Here is a 21,900-nt window from a genome sequence, read left to right as displayed (position 1 = left end):
GCAGGGCCGCGTCGCCTGGCAACGGCGGGGTCCTTCGAGGCTCGGCGGCGCTCGGGCCTGCGGGGAGCAGGCCGCCGCGGAGGGCGCTGGGGGCGGCGACGCGGGCCTGGCGCGCTCGGACCTCGGCTGCTGCGGGGAGATGAGCGCGGCCGACAAGGCCCGCGTGGGGCCCGCGGTGGCCGGGCCTGCGCCGGCCGGCGGGGAGCAGGAGGGCGAGGGCGCCGGCGAGGCGGGCGGGAAGGAGCCGGCGGCCCCGGGGCCCAGCGCGGCGTTTCGGCTGCTGGTGACTCGGCGGGAGCCGGCCGTGAAGCTGCAGTACGCGGTGAGCGGCCTGGAGCCGCTGGCCTGGTCCGAGGACCACCGCGTGTCGGTGTCCACGGCGCGCAGCGTCGCGGTGCTGGAGCTCATCTGCGACGTGCACAACCCGGGCCAGGACCTGGTGATCCACCGCACCTCGGTGCCGGCCCCGCTCAACAGCTGCCTGCTCAGGGTGAGTGCGGCGCGCGCCGGCTCCGGGCCACGCTCGGGCCCGGCTCCCCAGGGGCCCCGGCCCTGCCCCCGCCGCGGCGCCCATTGTCTGGGCCGCTCCCCGGGGCCCCCGGCCGGCTTTGTGGCCTGGGTCGCGCCCGGCCCTCGCGCCTCGCGGGTCCCTTTGCATCGCCTGCCCCCGCCCCGCGCCCTGGGTGCGACCGGCCCACCTGGGGCAGGTGGATGGGTGCGGACTGCGCGTCGGGGGTCGTGCGCTGGCGAGACCTAGGGATGCGGGACGGCAGAATTAAACCTCCGGCCACGGTTGCGGTCCTTAGACTTCGAGCGCGAGGAGCCTGTGTGCGCTCGGCCTCGCGCGGCCCGAGTTTGCTTTGGGAACCGCAGGCTGCCTGAAGTTGACCGTGCTTACGGCGGCAGCGGCTCCCGCATCCAGGCGTTCTGTTTTTTTTTGGTTTTCCACGTAGGAAGCCATGTTGTTCATTTCAGAAGTGTGAGAACTCTGCACGTTTTCAGTATCGCCGCGTGTGCGTGCAGATAGCTACCTGTCCGTGTCGTGGAACAGAGACTTGCGCACCCCGTGTGCTCGGTGCTGGCCCAGGTTCGGGAACGAAGCAGTGTACCAAACGTTCTGTGCCGAGGGCTCAGTAAAGGGCCCTGTGCTGTCAGGTGGTTGTGAGCGCCGTGCAAATAGGAGTCCCTGTCCGGTGACTGTGTGTCTTTCTCAAAGTAAGGATTTTCTGTACTTTGGTATTTTCCAATGTCAGCCACCAGCCGTGGGTAGGGCGGTGAAAGCCCTCCTCACTCTTCCCGTATTTAATGTCAGTTTCGGATGTACAATTTACAATGTTTATGTTTGTTTGAAAGGCAGAGAGGGGCAGACGCGGATGGAGAGAGAGCCTCCGTCTGCTGGTTTACTCCGCAAATGCCCGCAACAGCTGGGGTTGGGCCAGGCCGAATCCAAGAGCCGGAAACTCAATTTGAGCCTCTCCTGTGGGTGACGGGGTCCGGGGTGCGCATCGGCCGGAAGCTGGGGTGAGGGGCTGAGCCGGGACTGGGATCCAGAGGTGTCCCAGACTGTACCGCCCACACGTGCATAACCTGATGTTACGTTAGGTCACTGGTAAACTGGTATGACTGACTCCTCCAGGATCTGCTGGGGCACACGTGAGCAGATCGGTTCAGGTGTAAACAGATCAGGCAGACCCGGCAGTGCCGTGCAGTTGCGGGTGTCGGTGTGCACAGGGTGTGTTCACGGGCACACCAGCTAGAGCCGTGTGTAGGGGTCGGGAGCTGAGAGGACTTCAAGGAAAGCCCAGGGAGGCTGCTGTCAGGGAGTCCCCGGGTGGGTCTGCAGCGGTCCTGTGTGGTTTGTAAGAGGAGGGGAAGAAAGGGCCTCCTGGCGGAGGAAGGAGGCACCCATCTCGTGCACACGTGCATAAGTCATAACTTGCCACTGCTTGGGTAATGGTGGATCAACAGATGAGCTCAAGTAGCTCTTCCCGGGAGTCAGGAAAGTGGGGTGAGGCCAGTGTGGGAACTTGGAAGATCAGCCTGAGGACGTTGGCTAACGTGGAGGAAGCCCTAGGGTACCGCTGAGTTCATGAACACAGAGTGATCAGAAGTATGACTGGCTGGACCAGAGGCAAGCAGATGATCAGTACAAACAGGGGCACAAGATAACAACATTGGCGTAGCTATAAAGGGGGCTCCTAAAGCCTGCCTTGTGTAGCCTTTGGGAAGATTAAATCCACAGTGTCATTTAGTATAGTTTGTGGAAGAGATAAATGCTCAAGCTAAAAAGGTACTACAGTCATAGCAGGCTGGGTTAATGTTGTGAGTGTGGATGTGCAGGTAGCCTAGTGTTCTGATAAAATATGGACTCTGGTTTTGCCACAGTCATTCAGTAGCAGGAACTCTTACGTGGCCTTCTAATAATCGATAAATAGCTTGCGTGAAATGAGTGGCGTCTCCCGCCCCTTACTGTTGCTGGGTGTGCACCACTCAGCGCCCCCGTGAGACGGCGCCCCCGAGTTCTCAGTGAGGGCTCTGTGGGGTAGGACGCACGAGGGGATCGTGAGGAAGCCCGTGTTGGCACTTCGACGGCTCTGCCCGTCGGCGGTCCCCGGGGCTACATAGCCGCTCAGGACTGTCCAGTGTGCCTTTGCCCCAGCGACACGAGGGCGGTCTGCAACCTAGATCACATTTTAGTGTGCAGCACCACTGGAGAGCTAGGTGCTACCTCCCTCTGAAGCTGCTGCTCTGGGGTTCTGTCGTTTAGATTAAGCGTCCCTTAGGGAAGTGTGTAACCATAGAACAGTTTAAGTGTTAATTACCAGCTAGTTGCAGGTACTGGTACATACGTGATAAAAAGATGAGTGATTTAATCTCGGGAGCAAGACGTCCCAGGGCGGCGTTTGACACAGAGTTAGGACGCTGCTCAGCACAGCTGTGTCCCCATTCAGAGTGGCCGGGTTCGAGCTCCAGCCCCACTTCCTGTTCTAGCTTCCTCAGTGCCCACCTGCAGGCAGAGGTGACGGCTCAGTCACTAGGGTCCTCGCTGTCCACGTGGGACACTCAGATGGAATTCCAGGCTCCTGATTTGGCCTGACCAGGCTCTGGCTGTTGCAGGCATATTTGGAGTAAACCAGTGAGTGGAAGAGCTCGCTCTCTCTGCCTTTCAGGTAAATGAAAACAAAGATTTTGAAAGGAAAAAAAAAGGAGTACATTGCAATTTTTTCTTCCCATTGGACTGTAGATGAAGTGGATCTTACACTTGCATACGGTTCCGAATTCTCTTTGGGTCCCTAATTGTATTCTGTGTCAATTGTCAGATGCCTTAGTAAGTATTAACTGCATCTGCTACCGTGAGAAACTTTTGTAGTCTTTGCGATCATTGGTCCTCAAGAAGCTCACTGTCCCAGAGCTTCAGATGGATTTTCACAGAGTGCTTAGCAATTAGCAGTATCTGTCCAATTCAGTGACTGGCTTTAGGCAGGCGTCTGAGAGCTGGACTTGTAAGTGGTGTGTCCTTGGGCACTGAGTGCTTGTGTTGTTAACTGGTTCTGTGATGGGGAGAGTTGGGGACGGGTGCAGTAGGCTAACTCAGACCTGTTGTGTTACAAACCACTGTAGCGCACCGGAAGGCTGTTCCCTACCAAACAGCATCCATGCTACTGCGTCCCAGCAGGATCCTTCCCCAGTGAGTGGGACCAAAGTTTGTTTGAACTTCCTCTGTTTCATCCCGCTGCTGCTGTGGGTAGCAAAATCTGTTTACTTTTTGTTCTACTTTAGTTTTTCATTTGTGTCCACCCTTCATCTCGTGGGCAACTTTGTATCCATAGTATACTTTAAATACTTTTATTAAGTCCCATTGGCATTTACTTATTCAGAGAATCAGTGATGCTGCCGTTTGGGGACACTTGCATCCCATATCGGAGTGCCTGGGTTCAGGTCCCACCTCCACATTGGATCCAGCCCTCTGCTAATTCCACCCTCAGAGGCAGCAAATGACAGCTCAAGTCCTTGGGCCCCTGCCACTCGCTCAGAGACTCAGAGCTCCTGGCTCTAACGGAGAGAACCAGTGCCTGGGATCGCGGGATCTCTTGCTGTCGCTCTTGCTCTCTTGTTGTGACTTCCAATTGAATACGTAAATATTTAAGTAAAAACATACCCAACATTTTTTGGAACATTTATTAACACTTTACTTTTTTTAAAAGATTTATTTATTTATTTGAAAGGAAGAGTTACAGAGAGGCAGAGGCAGAGAGGGAGAGAGGGGTCTTCTTCCACCCTCTGGTTCACTCCCCACATGGCTGCAATGGCCAGAGCTGCGCCGATCTGAAGCCAGGAGCCAGGAGCTTCTTCCAGGTCTCCTACACAGGTGCAGGGGCCCAAGGACTTGGGCCATTTTCTACTGTTTTCCCAGGTCACAGCAGAGAGCTGGATGGGAAGTGGAACATCCGGGACTTGAGCCAGTGCCCATATGAGATGCTGGCCCTGCAGGTGGAAGCTTTACCCATCATTGCTGGCCCCTGCTTCACATATTTTTAATTAACCTTCCTAACTCTGAAACATGTATGATTCTCTTTCACAAATAAGGAAATTAAGGCCAGGAGATGTAAGCAGCTTGTGCGTGGCCGTGGAGCTGGTGTGTAGTCTGGCACCGTAGCACAACTCTTCGCTCTTGGTGGATTGCTTAGCTGTGTCGTGTTTCCAGGGTTGCCCGTGTGACGCTCGGGCTCTGCCTGGCGTTGTGCTGTCGAGCCAGCTGCCTTCACCTCCTTCGGCTGGAATTTTCTCCAGCGGCTCTAGCACCTGCCCTTAATTCCCCCTCCTTTTTTTTAAGATTTATTTTATTTATTTATTTGAAAGGCAGAGTTACAGAGAGGCAGAGAAAATCTTCCATCCACTGGTTCACTCCCCAAATCGCCGCAACAGCCAGGGCTGGGCCGATCTGAAGCCAGGAGCTTCTTCCGGGTCTCCCACTCTGTTGCAGGGGCCCAAGGACTTGGGCAGTCTTCCACTGTTTTACCAGGCACATTAGCAGGGAGCTGGATCGGAAGTGGAGCAGCCGGGACTTGAACCACCGGCACCCATATGGGATGCCGGCACTTAGCTCCAGTAACAGCTCCTAAGACGCTATCGCAGTGTAAAAGAAAAAAGAGTTTGGATAATTCTGGTTGAGTCAGTCTTTGCTGTGTTCCCTGTGACACGACTCCTGCTCGGGGACGGTCGAGGTCCTTAGTGTTGTGTAGAACACTTCAGGGAAGTTAGCCACTGATTGACAGGGTAGACGCCTTTCTGTCACTTTTCATTTTGTTTCTTGCTCATTATGTCATCTGGCAGTTTTGGCGGAAAAAAGACTAAGACTGGATTATACAGTATCTTTTGCTGGTCTCTAATGATCGCTGCCGTCTCACAAGCCATTCGTTTGTTAATACACTGAAGGATTTTATTCCCAGTTAGGCTGAATGGCATCTAGTCAGTACGGGCTGTTTTTTTCTGACACATCCCCAGTTGTCTAGGCTTTGTCTAGGACATGGTGGTTCTGAGTTAGCATCTCCAGACTTCTTCTCTCTGCTGGAGTGTGATTCCTCCATGCTTGGGAAGTTAAACTTATTTAAAGTGACTCAACGTTACATCCATGAATGTCTTAGGCTTGAATTCCCTTTTCATCACATTCTGCCTTTTCCATTTTGAAGATCAGCCTCTTTGAGAAGGGCGATTGACACTAGAACGGAATGGAAGGTGCAGTTTTCTACTCTTTGATCCGTTTCTCTGAAGGCAGAGGATCAAGTCCTCCCTGCTTCCAGCAAAACAGAAACCGTCTTCTGCTTTGACCTCTGCTCTTTTTTTTTGACTTTAGCCTTCTCAGCTATTTTTTAATGATTCTAGACTACTTTCTTTTGGCCGTTTATCTCTTCCTCCATCTTTAATGTCCCTTTAAAATGTTTCTAAGAACTCACCATCATAAACGTAGGCACTGTTGATATATGCCATGAACTTGGAAGAAGGAGCAATGAATGAAAGCTGGGATAGTCACAGGAGACCGTGTGGTGAGAGTGAGACTTCACCTGGGGGAGGCCGGCCAGCAGGGCAGGAGAGCGGAGCTGCTCGAAGCAGACACGGCAGCTGGAGGTAGCGCTCAGCATAATTTGCAAATGCGAAATTCAGATTAAAAAAGCTAAATCTATTGTAATGCAAGAGTATTATAAAATAGAGCTGCGTGAAATAGATATTTTCATACATTTTTAAAGATGGTTTATTTATTTGAAAGGTAGAGTGTCAGGGAGATACAGAGAGAGAGAGAGATCATCCATTCACTAGTTCATTCCCCAGGTATCCCATGTGTGTGGTAGGAGCCCGAGCACTTGGGTCATCTTCCACTGTCTTCCCACGCACAGTGGCAGGGAGCTGGAGTGGAAGCAGAGCACTGGATACTCAAATTGTTCTGATGTTGGCATCACAGGTGGGCTTAACCCACTGCACCAATAGCACCAGCCCCTATTTTCATCTATTTGTAACACCTTTATCATTTTGTGAATTAAGGGCCGTGTTGACATTTTTAAAAGATTTATTTATTTGAAAGGAAGAGTTATAGAGAGGCAGAGGCAGAGAGAGAGACAGAGATCATCCATCCACTGGTTCACTACCCAAATGGCCGCAACAGCCAGAGCTTGAGCCAGTCCAAAGCCAGGAGCCTGGAGCTTCCTCCAGGTCTCCCACGTGGGTGCTGGGGCCCTAGCACTTGAGTCATCTTCTGCCTTCCCAGACATGTTAGCAAGGAGCTGGATCAAAAGTGGAACAGCCAGGACTCGAACTGGCGCCCAGAAGAGATGAGGAACTTCAGGCATGGGCTTTACTCACCATGCCACAGCACCAGCCCCTCTGCTGACTCTAAAAAAAATCCGTATCCCGATTGCTTAAGTCAGAAGAATGTGGGAGTCAGTCTGTAAGTAATGACTGTTTATTCTGACCCTTCTAAGAAAATGCCGTTTTCTTGAGTGAATGCTCATTTAATCTTTGTGTGTACTCGATCTTCTAAATGCATAGCATGCCAAAATGAATAGAACCCATATGAAAATTTTCATCTGTATTAGTGTGGATCAATTACATAGATAAATAACCATTTTGTATCCTTCCAGGTGGGCTCAAAAGCAGAAGTTGCTGAATGCAAGGAGAAGTTTGCCACCTCTAAAGACCCCACAATCAGCCAGACTTTCATGTTGGATAGGGTGTTCAACCCCGAGGGGAAGGCTTTGCCGCCGCTGAGAGGATTCAAATACACTAGCTGGTCCCCCATGGGTTGTGATGCCAATGGCAGGTGCCTCTTGGCAGCACTGACCATGGACAACCGCCTGACCATCCAGGCTAACCTCAACAGACTGCAGTGGGTCCAGCTGGTCGACCTGACGGAGATTTATGGGGAACGTCTTTATGAGACCAGTTACAGGCTGTCCAAGAGTGACGCTCCACAGGGAAATCTGGGGGACTTCGCCGAGTTCCAGAGGAGACACAGCATGCAGACTCCAGTGAGGATGGAGTGGTCGGGCATCTGCACCACCCAGCAGGTCAAGCACAATAACGAGTGCCGAGACGTGGGCAGCGTGCTCCTGGCCGTCCTCTTTGAGAACGGCAATATTGCTGTGTGGCAGTTCCAGCTGCCGTTTGTGGGGAAGGAATCCATCTCCTCCTGCAACACCATCGAGTCGGGAATCAACTCTCCTAGCGTCTTGTTTTGGTGGGAATATGAGCACAATAACCGCAAAATGAGCGGCCTTATTGTAGGAAGTGCTTTTGGACCTGTGAAAATTCTTCCTGTCAACCTCAAAGCAGTGAAAGGCTATTTCACGCTAAGGCAGCCTGTTGTCTTGTGGAAGGAAATGGACCAGTTGCCAGTGCACAGCATCAAGTGTGTGCCCCTCTACCACCCCTACCAGAAGTGCAGCTGCAGCCTGGTGGTGGCTGCCAGGGGCTCCTACGTGTTTTGGTGTCTTCTTCTGATCTCCAAAGCAGGCCTCAACGTTCACAATTCCCACGTCACGGGCCTGCACTCGCTGCCAATCGTCTCCATGACGGCCGACAAACAGAACGGGACAGTGTATACGTGTTCAAGTGACGGGAAGGTGAGGCAGCTGATTCCCATCTTCACAGACGTTGCGCTAAAGTTTGAACACCAGCTGATCAAACTCTCCGATGTGTTCGGCTCAGTGAGGACTCACGGGATAGCAGTGAGCCCCTGCGGGGCGTATCTGGCCATCATTACGACGGAGGGCATGGTCAATGGCCTCCATCCCGTAAACAAGAACTACCAGGTCCAGTTTGTCACTCTGAAAACCTTTGAAGAGGCAGCAGCTCAGCTCCTGGAATCTTCGGTGCAGAACCTCTTTAAGCAGGTGGATCTGATCGACCTTGTGCGCTGGAAGATTTTAAAGGATAAGCACATCCCTCAGTTTCTACAGGAGGCTTTGGAAAAGAAGATCGAGAGCAGCGGCGTCACCTACTTCTGGCGCTTTAAGCTTTTCCTGCTGAGGATTTTGTACCAGTCGATGCAGAAAACCCCTTCAGAAGCCTTGTGGAAGCCCACCCACGAGGACTCGAAAATCCTACTGGTCGACTCGCCCGGGGTGGGCAACGCCGAGGACGAGCAGCAGGAGGAAGGCACCTCCTCCAAGCAGGCGGTGAAGCAGGGCCTGCAGGAGAGGAGCCGAGAAGGCGACGGGGAGGAGGCCGCCGAGGACGCCCTCGTGCCTGCCGGAGAGGGCGGAGGCCGCGAGCCCATGGAGGAGAAGCTTCTGGAAATCCAGGGGAAGATCGAAGCTGTGGAGATGCACCTGACCAGGGAGCACATGAAGCGCGTCTTGGGGGAGGTGTACCTGCACACCTGGATCACCGAGAACACTAGCATCCCCACCAGAGGGCTCTGCAACTTCCTCATGTCCGACGAGGAGTACGACGACCGAACGGCCCGGGTAGGTGTTCACAGCCCGCCCCGGCGTGGTGAGAGCAGTGCCCTAGCTTGAATTTCTCAAGCCGAGCGTTGGTGTTGACGTTTCCTAGGTGATTGATTGGCGTGGGGTGCAGGGGAGTGAAGAGGCCACGGGGATTAATGCAGAGCACACGTGCACAGCTCAGGGGCTGCTGCGATTCTCAGCGTGGGCGTGGTGTGCAGGATGGCAAGGGGAGATCCCAGGCTGTGGCTGCATTAGCAGGGGAGTGTGTGGTGGGCAGTCACAGCAGGGGAAATTCGCATCCAGGCTCCGTTCCCTGAGGGTCACATGTTCTGGGGAGGATGGGCAGGTGTATGTTATTTGAAAGACAGTGACAGAGAAAGGGGAGGGACAAAGAGAGAGATCATCACCTGTCCACTGGCTCACTCCCCAGATGGCTGCAACAGCTAGGTCGGAACCAGGCTAAAGCCCGGACCCAGGAACTCCATCCTGACCTTCCCGCTTGAGCCATGGTCTGCTGCCCTGCAAGGCACATGGTCAGGGAGTTGGATTGGAAGTGGAGTAGCTGAGACTCAGACTGGCGCTTTGATATGGGAGGCCAGCATTGCAAGCTGCAGCTCAACCTACCGTACAACTTTAGGAATTCCCAAAGTCCAAGCTTCCTACTGATATAAAGACTCAAGCTTGGGAATACTGCACACTGTGTACTTTTTTATTTTTTTTAAGATTTATGTATTTGAAAGGCAGAGTGGCAGAGAGATCTTCCATCCGCTGGTTCACTCCCCAACGGCTGCGACAGCCAGGTCTGGGCCAGGCTGCATCGGAAGCCCGGAACTCTATTCGTGTCTCCCACGTGGCCTAAGCACTTGGGCCACCCTCTGCCGCTTTTCTCTGGCACATCAGCAGGAAGCAGGATCAGAAGTGGGGCAGCCAGGACACACACCTGCGGTCATGTGGATGCCAGTGTGGCAGATAGCAGCTTGACTGACTGGCACGATTCTGGCCCCATACTGTGTGTACTCTCAGTGCACGTTACCATTCTGGGGCTTCTGAAAATTCTGGTGTTAGCCAGACTTCTTGATCAGGGAATCGTTTGCACAGCTATCAGCAGCTAAAATCCTGCCGAACTTGGGTTCCAGGGAACATACTGTATACTAAAATATTCAGAGTCATAAAAGTCGGTTCTCTTACACTCTGAAAATTGGCGCATATTCTCTTTCCCTAAAGTCTTATGTAAAATGTCAGGTTGAAAGGAATCAATTTAAATGTCTTCATCCCTAATGTTAAGTCATCTACAAATTGCTTGTTATATTTTCTTATAGGATGTGTGCAGGGCCTTAAGAATTGTTAGAATGGGGGCCAGCGCTGTGGCGCTGTAGGCTAGGCCTCTGCCAGTGGCGCCGGCATCCCATATGGGTGCCAGTTCATGACCCGGCTGCTCCACTTCCGATCCAGCTCCCTGCTAACATGCCTGGGAAGGCAGCAGAGGATGGCCAAAGTCCTTGGACCCCTACACCTGCATGGGGGACCCGGAAGAAGCTCCTGACTCCTGGCTTCAGATCAGCCCAGCTCTGGCCGTTGTGACCATTTGGGGAGTAAACCAGCGATGGAAGAACTTGTTTGCCATCTCTCCCTCTGCAGCTCTACCTCTCTAATAAATAAAAGTCTTAAAAAAAAAAAAAAAAAAAAAAGAATCGCTCTCACTATCTACTCTGCCTGTCAAAAAAAAAAAAAAAAAAAAAAGAATTGTTGGGATGTGTTGTTCAGGTAACTACTTCACAAGGGAGAGCTGTTTCCTGTGTTCTAAAGTGTCTGGAAGATTTCCTGGTTTTATAAAAATTCCAGAAAATAGTGGAAGTTGGTTCTTTATGGTTTAGACTTCTTGTTTGGAGGCTGCATCAGTTCGGGAAACCACGTTTGGCATAGCTCTGTGGCTCCAACGGAACAGGTGAAAGAGATGGAAGACTGTCCCCCAACCCTTGTTCAGCCAGCTGACTTTCTTTTTTTAAGATTGATTTATTTGAGAGACAGAGAGAGAGAGAGAGGTCTTCCATCTGCTGGTTCATACCCTAAGTGGCCACAACGGTGGGAGCTGAGCTAATCCGAAGCCAGGAGCCAGGAGCTTCCTCTGGGTCTCCCACGTGGGTGCAGGGGCCCAAGGACTTGGGCCATCTTCCATTGCTTTCCCAGGCCACAGCAGAGAGCTGGATCGGAAGTGCAGCAGCCAGGTCTCGAACCTGCACCCATATGGGATGCTGGCACTGCAGGTGATGGCTTCACCCACTGCTCCACAGCACCAGCCCCAGCAGCTGACTTTTGATTGAAGACAATGCATTTCCTGTTTTAAAAAATCCAACAATATCTGTAAAATGAAGGCCTTTTTAACCTGGGATGTTGATTCAGTAGTCGTTCTAAATTACTTCTGAGAATCTGCCTGGTGTGGTAGAGTGTATTTCTTAGCCTTTTGTTCATCGTCACTTCCCCTAGAGAATATGTAGATGTTTTGTTCTTAATTGCCCAACTATGTACTACCACAGGTACATTTTGTCTTTTTTTTTTTTTTTTAAGATTTATTTATTTGAAAGACAGAGTTACACAGAGAGAGGAGAGACAGAGAGAGTGTGTCTTCCATCCGATGGTTCACTCCCCAATTGGCCGCAACAGCCGGCTCTGCGCTGATCGGAAGCCAGGAGCTTCTTCCAGGTCTCCCACGCAGGTGCAGGGGCCCAAGGACCTGGGCCATCCTCTACTGCCTTCCCAGGCCATGGCAGAGAGCTGGATAGGAAGTGGAGCAGCCAGGTCTTAAACTGGCCCCCACATGGGATGCCGGCGCCCTAGGCCAGGGCGTTAACCCGCTGTGCCACAGCGCCGGCCCCACATTTTGTCTTCTTATATACTGTATGTATATCTGTGCTTTATACATAAAAGTGTAAGAGTGTTTTTGTCTTCTAAGAACCACTGTTTGCCCCCTTGGAAGGAGAATCACCCCAGTGAGAGTGATGAATCCAACTAAACAGGTGGGCTCGTGGTCAAGAAGCAGCCCGCCCTTAGGGGGATTAGTGCGTTTCTCCTGGAGGGGTTCCGAGCCATTTGGTCCCTGCACCATGTAGAAAAGAGGGATTGGGGTGGCCGTCCTTGCTGTAGGAGTCATGAATTAAAATCCGTAGAAGATTTCTTTATTTATCTGAAAGGCAGTGGGGGGCATCGGTGTCAGGGAAGCACACATGCAGCCTTCCACTGTTTCACTCCTCAAATGGTCGAAACAGCTGGGACCATTCGGTCAAGGCCAGGAGCCAGGAGCTCCATCCGGGTCTCCCATGTGGGTGGCAGGGTCCAGGTGGTAGGGCCATCTTCTGCTTTCCCAAGCGCATTAGCAGGGTGCTGGATCGGAAGTGGAGCAGCAGGGACACGAACTGCTGCACGGCATTGCAGGCCGTGGCTTAACCTGCGGTACCACAACACCGACACCTGAATTAGATTTCCTACGGCCAAAAACCAAAAAAGCCAAAAGCTAATGGGATTTAAACTTGCAAGTTACATACAGAAGGTAGGCGGAGCTGTTGAGATCGCTCTCATACCCGAGTGATGAGTTTTAGTGAATTAATGCGCACCTTGTCAGTGCTTCCACAGGGAGTTAAGTGTGCCAGGCTTGAAGCTTTGAAGGGCACCGGCTGCTCCAGAGAACGGTGCCCTGAGGCAACGTGGCCAGTGGGTTTTTGTCAACAATGATGAAGCAGACTTTTTCGGACTTTTATTTTTAAAGGTAATCTTAATCAGCAGAGAAAAGCCAATCTGAAGCGGGGCGAGGCCTAGAGCCTGTGCCGTCTCGGCTCCCACGGTGGGGCTGCCGGCCTCTGCGGTGGGCTCGGCGGTCTCGGGTGCAGACTGCTGGTCTGGGTGGGGGATGGGCCTTTGGCCGTCAGGGCAGTTATTTTTAATCCCGAGTCTCTACTCTGTGACAATTCTGCAGACTCCGTAGTATTGCTCGTGATACTTTTGCCTATAGAGGTTCTGTGTCGCCTTCCAGCACTCAGTGCTGTCGATCACAGCTAAGCACTTTGACTTCCGAGGGAACCCCAGTGAAAACAAGGCAGGTCGTAAGAGTATGGTTTTCAGAAGTTCTGTCCGGGGTGACCCAGGGTCCCTGAATGGGTTCATTTGTTCAGCTCGCCGGCTCACTGTGCGCGTTCGGTGTGGGCAGCCTGTGTGGGAGCACACAGAACTGTGCATTTTCTTCCTTTTTCCTGTGTGCCCGTGGACCTCTTCCTCAGAAGGCGCCGCACTCACCGCTGACTGCCGGCTGCTCTGTCTAACCAGGTGCTGATTGGACACATCTCGAAGAAGATGAACAAGCAGACCTTCCCCGAGCACTGCAGCTTGTGCAAGGAGATCTTGCCCTTCACAGATCGCAAACAGGCTGTCTGCTCCAATGGCCACATTTGGCTCCGGTAAGCCCTTCCGACAGCCCTGACTGCTGGGTTCCGGGCTCTGTGTGGCGCAGGGTGCTGCACAGTGTCTCCCAGGCCACGTTGCCCTCGCCAGCGTGTAGGAGAAAAGCCGCTGTTCTGAGCCTGCCGCGCACCGGCTGTGCTGCTGTGCGGAGGCAGAGTGGCCTTGGAGGGCCGTCCTCTCTGCCTGGTGTGCTGTGGTGGTGCTGCTCTCCTTTGGAGTGGTGTTTTAGAGGGTAGTATCACCAGGCAGTGCCTGTTAAAGTAGATGAATTCACATCGTACGGGGTAGACGCCCTCCCCTGCCCGCCCTGAGAGCAGACGTGACGTGTCCTCGCTGTGGGTGGTGCAGTGGCTCGCCCCCTCCGTGACACACTGTCACCCCTGCCCCAGGACTCGACACCTCGTTCTTTCCGTTCTCGCTCGTCTCTGCTGGCTCTGCCTCATCTCCTCGGTGTCTCTTTGGGCCTGGTTTTCTCTGTGAGCCCTGCCTGGTGCTGGCGTCTGCTGGGACCCTGGTGACTTCAAGGGGGAACTCCCACCTGTCTCTCCCCTGCTGTAAGCCTGCTTGATGTCTAACAGCATTGAGATCGGACTCCAGCCCCTGCTACGACTTCCTCCTCGTCTCTTGCCCAGGCTGTATTCACCTTCCAGCTGATCTTCCTCACCCCCTCCTGTCTGTTCACCCCTGTGCTCAAGTCCCAGACCTCCAATTCTGAGGAGGCAAAACAAAAACCCTGTCTGTGGGCTGTGAGACTTCTGCTCATCCTCTCTCTGACCTCATCCCCTCCCCACCTCCTTCCAGGTGTAGTGGCCTGGCTGTTCCTCTCGTGTCAGCCCGTCTCCTCCTGGAGCCCTTTGCGGGTGTCCACAGGGCCTCTCCTCAAGGGTCACCTTGTCATCAGGCCTTCCTGGCCACGTGACCTGAAATTATGACCCCCGCCCCCTTCCCCCAGGACTCGCCCCTGCTACGGTTCCTCTTGCCCAGGAAGCTGCAGTCAGTAGCAGGAGCCAGGCAGTCTGGTTAACAGCAGCATCATAAGCCCTGCACCCCCCATACCCAAGTCTTTGCTGAGGTGAACCTGCTTGGAGCTCCTTCCCCAACCTCCCTCCTCTTTGAGTTTCTGTTCCTCCGTTGCTCCACTTCAAACTGCTGTCTTTCGGAAGACTTTGCACAGAGCCTGAACAGCACCCTGCCGTCCCATTGTGTTCCGTCGGCACCGTCCTGGCCTGGTCCCGGGAGATGCTCAGTGAATAGCCGTTGCGTGGAGTGGAGGCTTGCTCATGGCCCTTTTTTGTTTTTGCACTACTAATTTTGTCTTTGATATTTTTCAGGTTTGCCCCCACTAAATTGTCATTTTCTTAAAGATAGTGCTTGTACCTCATCTTTAAAGCCACCAACAAAAGGAATTTTCAGTGTAATGCATGATCTTTTGAACATTCCAAGAATCCAAGATGCAGTCAGAGAGGCAGAGACTGAATTCTTTCCTGATGCTGGGGACAGGAGGAAGCAAGGCTGAGGTGACTCTGGGTCACAAACTTGGTCTGTCTGCCTGGTAACATGGATGGCCACTTCCTGTTTCCTAGGGTGTCAGTGTAGGTCTCACCTGCCTGGGTGCGCAGAGGCATACATGGTCGCCATGCACCTGTGAGGTCTTGTAGCACTTTCCCTGATGGAGGTGTGGGTTTACTCACCTGGTGGCTCCTCCACCTCAGTGCTGCTTCCCCAGCTGTGGGAGACCCGAGCCGGCCTGCCCTGAGCGTGGCTCTGTCTTTGCCAGGTGCTTCCTGACCTACCAGTCCTGCCAGAGTCTGATCTACAGACGGTGCCTGCTCCACGACAGCATCGCCCGGCATCCAGCCCCGGAAGGTGAGCGCCTCCCCAGCCCTGCGCAGGGTGCGGGGCAGTCACGGCGTGCCAGTTCCCAGACGATGGCGGAGGTCACCTCCACCCTGTGGCTGTGGGACCGCGTGTTGTTGATGTACACGCGGCCTCTTCGTGGTCTGCGGACGTCTGTCACTGCAGACACGAGACTCCTTCCTAAAGGTCAGCTTGTTCCAGATGGCCCCTAGATAGATCTGTTAGATGGTCCCTAGATAGATCTGTTAGATGGCCCTAGATAGATCTGTTAGATGGTCCCTAGATAGATCTGTTGGATGGCCCTAGATAGATCTGTTAGATGGCCCTAGATAGATCTGTTAGATGGTCCCTAGATAGATCTGTTAGATGGCCCTAGATAGATCTGTTAGATGGTCCCTAGATAGATCTGTTAGATGGTCCCTAGATAGATCTGTTGGATGGCCCTAGATAGATCTGTTAGATGGCCCTAGATAGATCTGTTAGATGGTCCCTAGATAGATCTGTTAGATGGCCCTAGATAGATCTGTTAGATGGCCCTAGATAGATCTGTTAGATGGTCCCTAGATAGATCTGTTGGATGGTCCCTAGATGGATTTGTTAGATGGTCCCTAGATAGATCTGTTAGATGGCCCTAGATAGATCTGTTAGATGGTCCCTAGATAGATCTGTTAGATGGTCCTAGATCTGTTAGATGGTCCCTAGATAGATCTGTTGGATGGTCCCTAGATAGATTTGTTAGATGGTCCCTAGATAGATCTGTTAGATGGCCCTAGATAGATCTGTTAGATGGTCCCTATTAGATGGCCCTAGATAGATCTGTTAGATGGCCCTAGATAGATCTGTTAGATGGTCCCTAGATAGATTTGTTAGATGGCCCTAGATAGATCTGTTAGATGGCCCTAGATAGATCTGTTAGATGGCCCTAGATAGATCTGTTAGATGGTCCCTAGATAGATCTGTTAGATGGTCCTAGATAGATCTGTTAGATGGTCCCTAGATAGATCTGTTAGATGGTCCCTAGATAGATTTGTTAGATGGTCCCTAGATAGATCTGTTAGATGGCCCTAGATAGATCTGTTAGATGGTCCCTATTAGATGGCCCTAGATAGATCTGTTAGATGGCCCTAGATAGATTTGTTAGATGGCCCTAGATAGATCTGTTAGATGGCCCTAGATAGATTTGTTAGATGGCCCTAGATAGATCTGTTAGATGGCCCTAGATAGATTTGTTAGATGGCCCTAGATAGATCTGTTAGATGGCCCTAGATAGATTTGTTAGATGGCCCTAGATAGATCTGTTAGATGGTCCCTAGATAGATCTGTTAGATGGTCCCTAGATAGATCTGTTAGATGGTCCCTAGATAGATTTGTTAGATGGCCCTAGATAGATCTGTTAGATGGTCCCTAGATAGATCTGTTAGATGGTCCCTAGATAGATTTGTTAGATGGCCCTAGATCGATCTGTTAGATGGTCCCTAGATAGATCTGTTAGATGGTCCCTAGATAGATCTGTTAGATGGTCCCTAGATAGATTTGTTAGATGGCCCTAGATAGATCTGTTAGATGGTCCCTAGATAGATCTGTTAGATGGTCCTAGATAGATCTGTTAGATGGTCCCTAGATAGATCTGTTGGATGGTCCCTAGATAGATTTGTTAGATGGTCCCTAGATAGATTTGTTAGATGGCCCTAGATAGATCTGTTAGATGGCCCTAGATAGATCTGTTAGATGGCCCTAGATAGATCTGTTAGATGGTCCCTAGATAGATCTGTTAGATGGTCCCTAGATAGATTTGTTAGATGGCCCTAGATCGATCTGTTAGATGGTCCCTAGATAGATCTGTTAGATGGTCCCTAGATAGATCTGTTAGATGGCCCTAGATAGATCTGTTGGATGGCCCTAGATAGATCTGTTAGATGGTCCCTAGATAGATCTGTTAGATGGCCCTAGATAGATCTGTTAGATGGTCCCTAGATAGATCTGTTAGATGGCCCTAGATAGATCTGTTAGATGGCCCTAGATAGATCTGTTAGATGGTCCCTGGATAGATCTGTTAGATGGCCCTAGATAGATCTGTTAGATGGTCCCTAGATAGATTTGTTAGATGGTCCCTAGATAGATCTGTTAGATGGCCCTAGATAGATCTGTTAGATGGTCCCTAGATAGATCTGTTAGATGGTCCCTAGATAGATTTGTTAGATGGCCCTAGATAGATCTGTTAGATGGCCCTAGATAGATCTGTTGGATGGCCCTAGATAGATTTGTTGGATGGTCCCTGGATAGATGTTAGATGGCCCTAGATAGATCTGTTGGATGGCCCTAGATAGATCTGTTAGATGGCCCTAGATAGATCTGTTGGATGGTCCCTAGATAGATCTGTTAGATGGTCCCTAGATAGATCTGTTAGATGGTCCCTAGATAGATCTGTTAGATGGCCCTAGATAGATTTGTTAGATGGTCCTAGATAGATCTGTTAGATGGCCCTAGATCGATCTGTTAGATGGTCCCTGGATAGATCTGTTAGATGGCCCTAGATAGATTTGTTAGATGGTCCTAGATAGATCTGTTAGATGGCCCTAGATAGATCTGTTGGATGGTCCCTAGATAGATCTGTTGGATGGTCCCTAGATAGATCTGTTAGATGGCCCTAGATAGATCTGTTAGATGGTCCCTAGATAGATCTGTTAGATGGCCCTAGATAGATTTGTTAGATGGTCCTAGATAGATCTGTTAGATGGCCCTAGATAGATCTGTTAGATGGTCCCTAGATAGATCTGTTAGATGGTCCCTAGATAGATTTGTTAGATGGCCCTAGATAGATCTGTTAGATGGTCCTAGATAGATCTGTTAGATGGTCCCTAGATAGATCTGTTGGATGGTCCCTGGATAGATTTGTTAGATGGCCCTAGATAGATCTGTTGGATGGCCCTAGATAGATTTGTTAGATGGCCCTAGATAGATTTGTTAGATGGCCCTAGATAGATCTGTTAGATGGTCCCTATTAGATGGCCCTAGATAGATCTGTTAGATGGCCCTAGATAGATTTGTTAGATGGCCCTAGATAGATCTGTTAGATGGTCCCTAGATAGATTTGTTAGATGGCCCTAGATAGATCTGTTAGATGGCCCTAGATAGATTTGTTAGATGGCCCTAGATAGATCTGTTAGATGGTCCCTAGATAGATTTGTTAGATGGCCCTAGATAGATTTGTTAGATGGTCCTAGATAGATCTGTTAGATGGTCCCTAGATAGATCTGTTGGATGGTCCCTGGATAGATTTGTTAGATGGCCCTAGATAGAGCTGTTGGATGGCCCTAGATAGATTTGTTAGATGGTCCCTAGATAGATTTGTTAAATGGCCCTAGATAGATTTGAATGAAGGATTTATTTTATTTATTTGAAAGAGTTACAGAGAGAGGTAGACAGAGAGAGAGGTCTTCCTTCCATTGGTTCACTCCCCAGATGGCTGCAACGGCCGGAGCTGTGCCGATCTGAAGCCAGGAGCTAGAAGCCTCCTCCAGGTCTCCCATGCGGGTGCAGGGGCTCAAGGACTTGGGCCATCTTCTACTGCTTTCCCAGGCCATAACAGAGAGCTGGGTTGGAAGAGGAGCAGCCGGGACTAGAACCAGCACCCATGTGGGATGCCGGTGCTTCAGGCCAGGGCGTTAACCTGCTGCGCCACAGTGCCGGCCCCGCGATGGGTTTCTAATGGTTGATCTGAGTACTGTCTCCTAATAGCACAGGAGATGATGAGCAGGAAACAAGATCCTGAACATGGGCCGGCCTCTGTTTATTTAATACCACACCCGTGTCTGACTGTGGCCTGAGAGTCAGAAGCATGTACAATTATGGATCTGTTTGGGGAAACTTTGTGTTCTCAATGGAAACAAAAAGCATTGGTCATGAAACTACATCTTTATTCCTGGTTTCTGCCTGAGAGCAACTGACCACTCTGATTTTCAGGAGCTGTGTCATCAGCTTTGTTCTGTTCTTTTTATTAGAGACTAGAATCATATACAGAATTAAAGAGAAAAATATACTAAACCCTAAGTTCCTATCACCAACTTCAGAATTTATCAACTTACAACCTTTTTTATTTTTTCCATAAGCCCCTCCTCCTATGAGATTATTTTGACACACATTTTGGGAACTTTTAAACAGTCATTACAGTTGAGAATTGATACGCTGTTTAGGCAGGAAACAGAAGATTGAGGCTTAAAAACAATAAAACCTGCCCACTGGCTTTTGTTTTTCTATTTGAGAGGCAGAGAGAGAAAAAGAGAGAGAGGTCTTCCATCCGCTGGTTCACTCCCCAGGTGGCCATAACGGCCAGAGCTGTGCCGATCCAGAGCCAGGACCTTCTTGGTCTCCCGTGTGGGTGCAGGGGCCCAGGAACTAGGGCCATCTTGTACTGCTTTCCCAGGCCACAGCAGAGAGCTGGATCGGAAGCGCAGCAGCTGGGACTAGAACTGGTGCCCATATGGGATGCCGGCACTGCAGGCGGCGGCTTCGCCTGCTATGCCACAGCACCGGGCTCCGCCCATTGACTTTGACTTTTCCATTCATGGCTTCCGGGAGGAAGGAGAAGGAGAGAGGGAGGGCAGAGATCATGGCACAGCCCCGGGGAGGGGTCTTGACCCAGTGTCGCATGTTCTAAAGTCACAGCAGTTCTAAAACATTACCAGGAGAGCATTGTATGAAATCCTAGTCTCGGAATAAAAGTCTAGTCTTTTTCTTTTTTTTTTGAGATTTCATTTATTTGAAAGGCAAAGTGACAGAGGGTGGGGCCAGGCCAAAGTGGGGAGCCTGAAACTCCATCAAGGTCTCCCACTCGGGTAGCAGGGACCCGAGCATTTGGGCCATCTTCCATGGCTTTCCGGTAGCGTTAGCAGGGACATGGATTGGTGCTCCTCTGTGGAATGTGGGCAGGGTGCTGGTGTCTCAGGTGGTGGCTTAACCTGCTCTGTCCCAGTTCTTTCTTTACATTTGTTTCATCACACATTGTCGTGGGAAACCACTCATTGGAATGGTGGCCACGCAGGCCCAGAGCAGAGTACTCCCAAGAACCCGGCGCTGTGGCGGCAGAGCGGGGCCCTGCCTCGGCGAGCACCGCCGGCCTGGCGGGTTTTCTGGAGCTGCCGCTGACCCCTCCTGTCTCCCTTCCGCAGACCCTGACTGGATCAAGAGGCTCCTGCAGAGCCCCTGCCCCTTCTGTGACTCCCCCGTCTTCTGAGTGCCGAGAGAGCGCGGATGGATGGGCACGAGCTCTGCTGTGGAAGACGCCCCGTGGCCCGAGGAGAGGCTGTGCTGGAGGCAGCCTGCCCTGGCGTGGACGCTGCGAGACTGGAAGAGGCCCCGGGAGCTCTGTTCTGAGACACAGACCCCCTCTCGGGGACTCGGGATATGCTTCAGAGCGACTGTGTGCGGGGGTCTGGGCCGTTTTGAGTTGAACATTAGCCCCCAGCAACTCACACGTGGGGGCCCCTTTTTCCCAGTGTCTGGACTGGAGCAGTTTGAACAAAAAGAAGTCCTGACATTTCTAGGCACGGGAGGCTCTCATCGCGCCTGTGGAGAGGGTCCTGCCCGGCTGAGCGAGGCTTTCATCCCTGCCTCTGGCGGGGAGCACAGAGCCCCTGGGGCGTGAGTGCGTGTGCCGACAGACAGTAGAGTGCGCAAGTTCAAGCTTTCTCTCCATGAACAGCTGCGGTGGGTGTCCTGTCTCTTCTTGTTTTTCATGCATACAGAAAACGTTTTCTAAAAATTCTGTATTTTTGAGAAGTTGAAGCCAAGACTGACATTGGTCTAATGTGTCAAGTGATCAGGTGACGGTTTTAATTAGTAACTGTAGTGACTTGTTTTTAATTCTCTCCTCTGTCAGATTGCCTGGCCCAGCTTCTTACTACATAGAAAGATGTCAAGTACTCCAGTGTGCCCACGTCCCAGCCTGCTTCAGACTGAGCTGTGGTAGCCTGGACGAGATACTTGTACAGAGAAGAAAGCAAGCCTCTGTTTTTAGTATTGAGTTGGGAACTTACAGTATTCTTAGTGTTGGCATTTCGAGACGTTTCATTTAGTGTCCGAGGTCAGAGTCGTCCAGGGATTTCTGGGGAGAGACAGCTCTCAGCTCGCAAGTGGAGACCTGAGCTCTGGGGCCACTGTGTGTGCAGCTCTGAGGGCGGAGCCTGGGAATCCCCGCCTGGCTTTTAGTTTTTTTTCTTTTCTTTTTTTTGTGGACTACAAGAGGAGATGGTAGGCGTCCACTCTGATGAATTGCGCTTAATGAGAAACTGAGACAGACAGACGCTCTGGAACGCAGAGCTCTGGGTTCCTAGCTGAGCCTCCTGAGGACTGGCGCTGACGCGGGCCTCACTAGACGTCTTCAGGGGCCCGTGTCTCCAGAGTGAAGTGGAGACGAGGGTGAGATTCGCTCCTGTCCGTGCTGTCGCTCTTGTCTCTCTCTAACACGATTTCCAACTTAGTGAATGGCATTTTGGCCTCACCGTGTGGAGACACACATGTGTCACACATACACACGCGTGTGTGGGCCCTCAGGAGGTGTGTTCGAACGTCTGCGTTCCGGTTCAGGTGGTCGTTTGGTCTCGCGTGTTTCGTTACTTGCTGGGGTCTTCTGTCTTCTTTTTTTTTTTTTTTT

General features: G+C 51.6%; 1 protein-coding gene across 1 annotated transcript; it reads left to right on the top strand.

The window, feature by feature from the left end:
- Positions 1 to 139: 139 nt before the first annotated feature.
- GTF3C4 (general transcription factor IIIC subunit 4) lies at positions 140 to 21,900 on the top strand. The gene is made up of 5 exons (XM_062207306.1): positions 140 to 490; positions 7,134 to 8,960; positions 13,257 to 13,387; positions 15,169 to 15,257; positions 20,417 to 21,900. The coding sequence occupies exons 1-5, from the start codon at positions 140 to 142 to the stop codon at positions 20,479 to 20,481; spliced, it is 2,463 nt and encodes an 820-aa protein (XP_062063290.1). The 3' UTR covers positions 20,482 to 21,900.

The sequence above is a fragment of the Lepus europaeus genome, chromosome 12 (genome assembly GCF_033115175.1).
Source record: "Lepus europaeus isolate LE1 chromosome 12, mLepTim1.pri, whole genome shotgun sequence".
Taxonomy (NCBI): domain Eukaryota; kingdom Metazoa; phylum Chordata; class Mammalia; order Lagomorpha; family Leporidae; genus Lepus; species Lepus europaeus.
The sequence above is the reverse complement of the archived record's forward strand: the minus strand, read 5'-3'. Positions and strand labels throughout refer to the sequence as shown.

Coding starts and splice junctions, on each gene's coding strand:
- GTF3C4 (XM_062207306.1), top strand. CDS start 140: ATGAGCGCGGCCGACAAGGCCCGCGTGGGGCCCGCGGTGGCCGGGCCT. Junction 491..7,133: donor TCAACAGCTGCCTGCTCAGG/GTGAGTGCGGCG, acceptor GTATCCTTCCAG/GTGGGCTCAAAAGCAGAAGT. Junction 13,388..15,168: donor AATGGCCACATTTGGCTCCG/GTAAGCCCTTCC, acceptor TGTCTTTGCCAG/GTGCTTCCTGACCTACCAGT.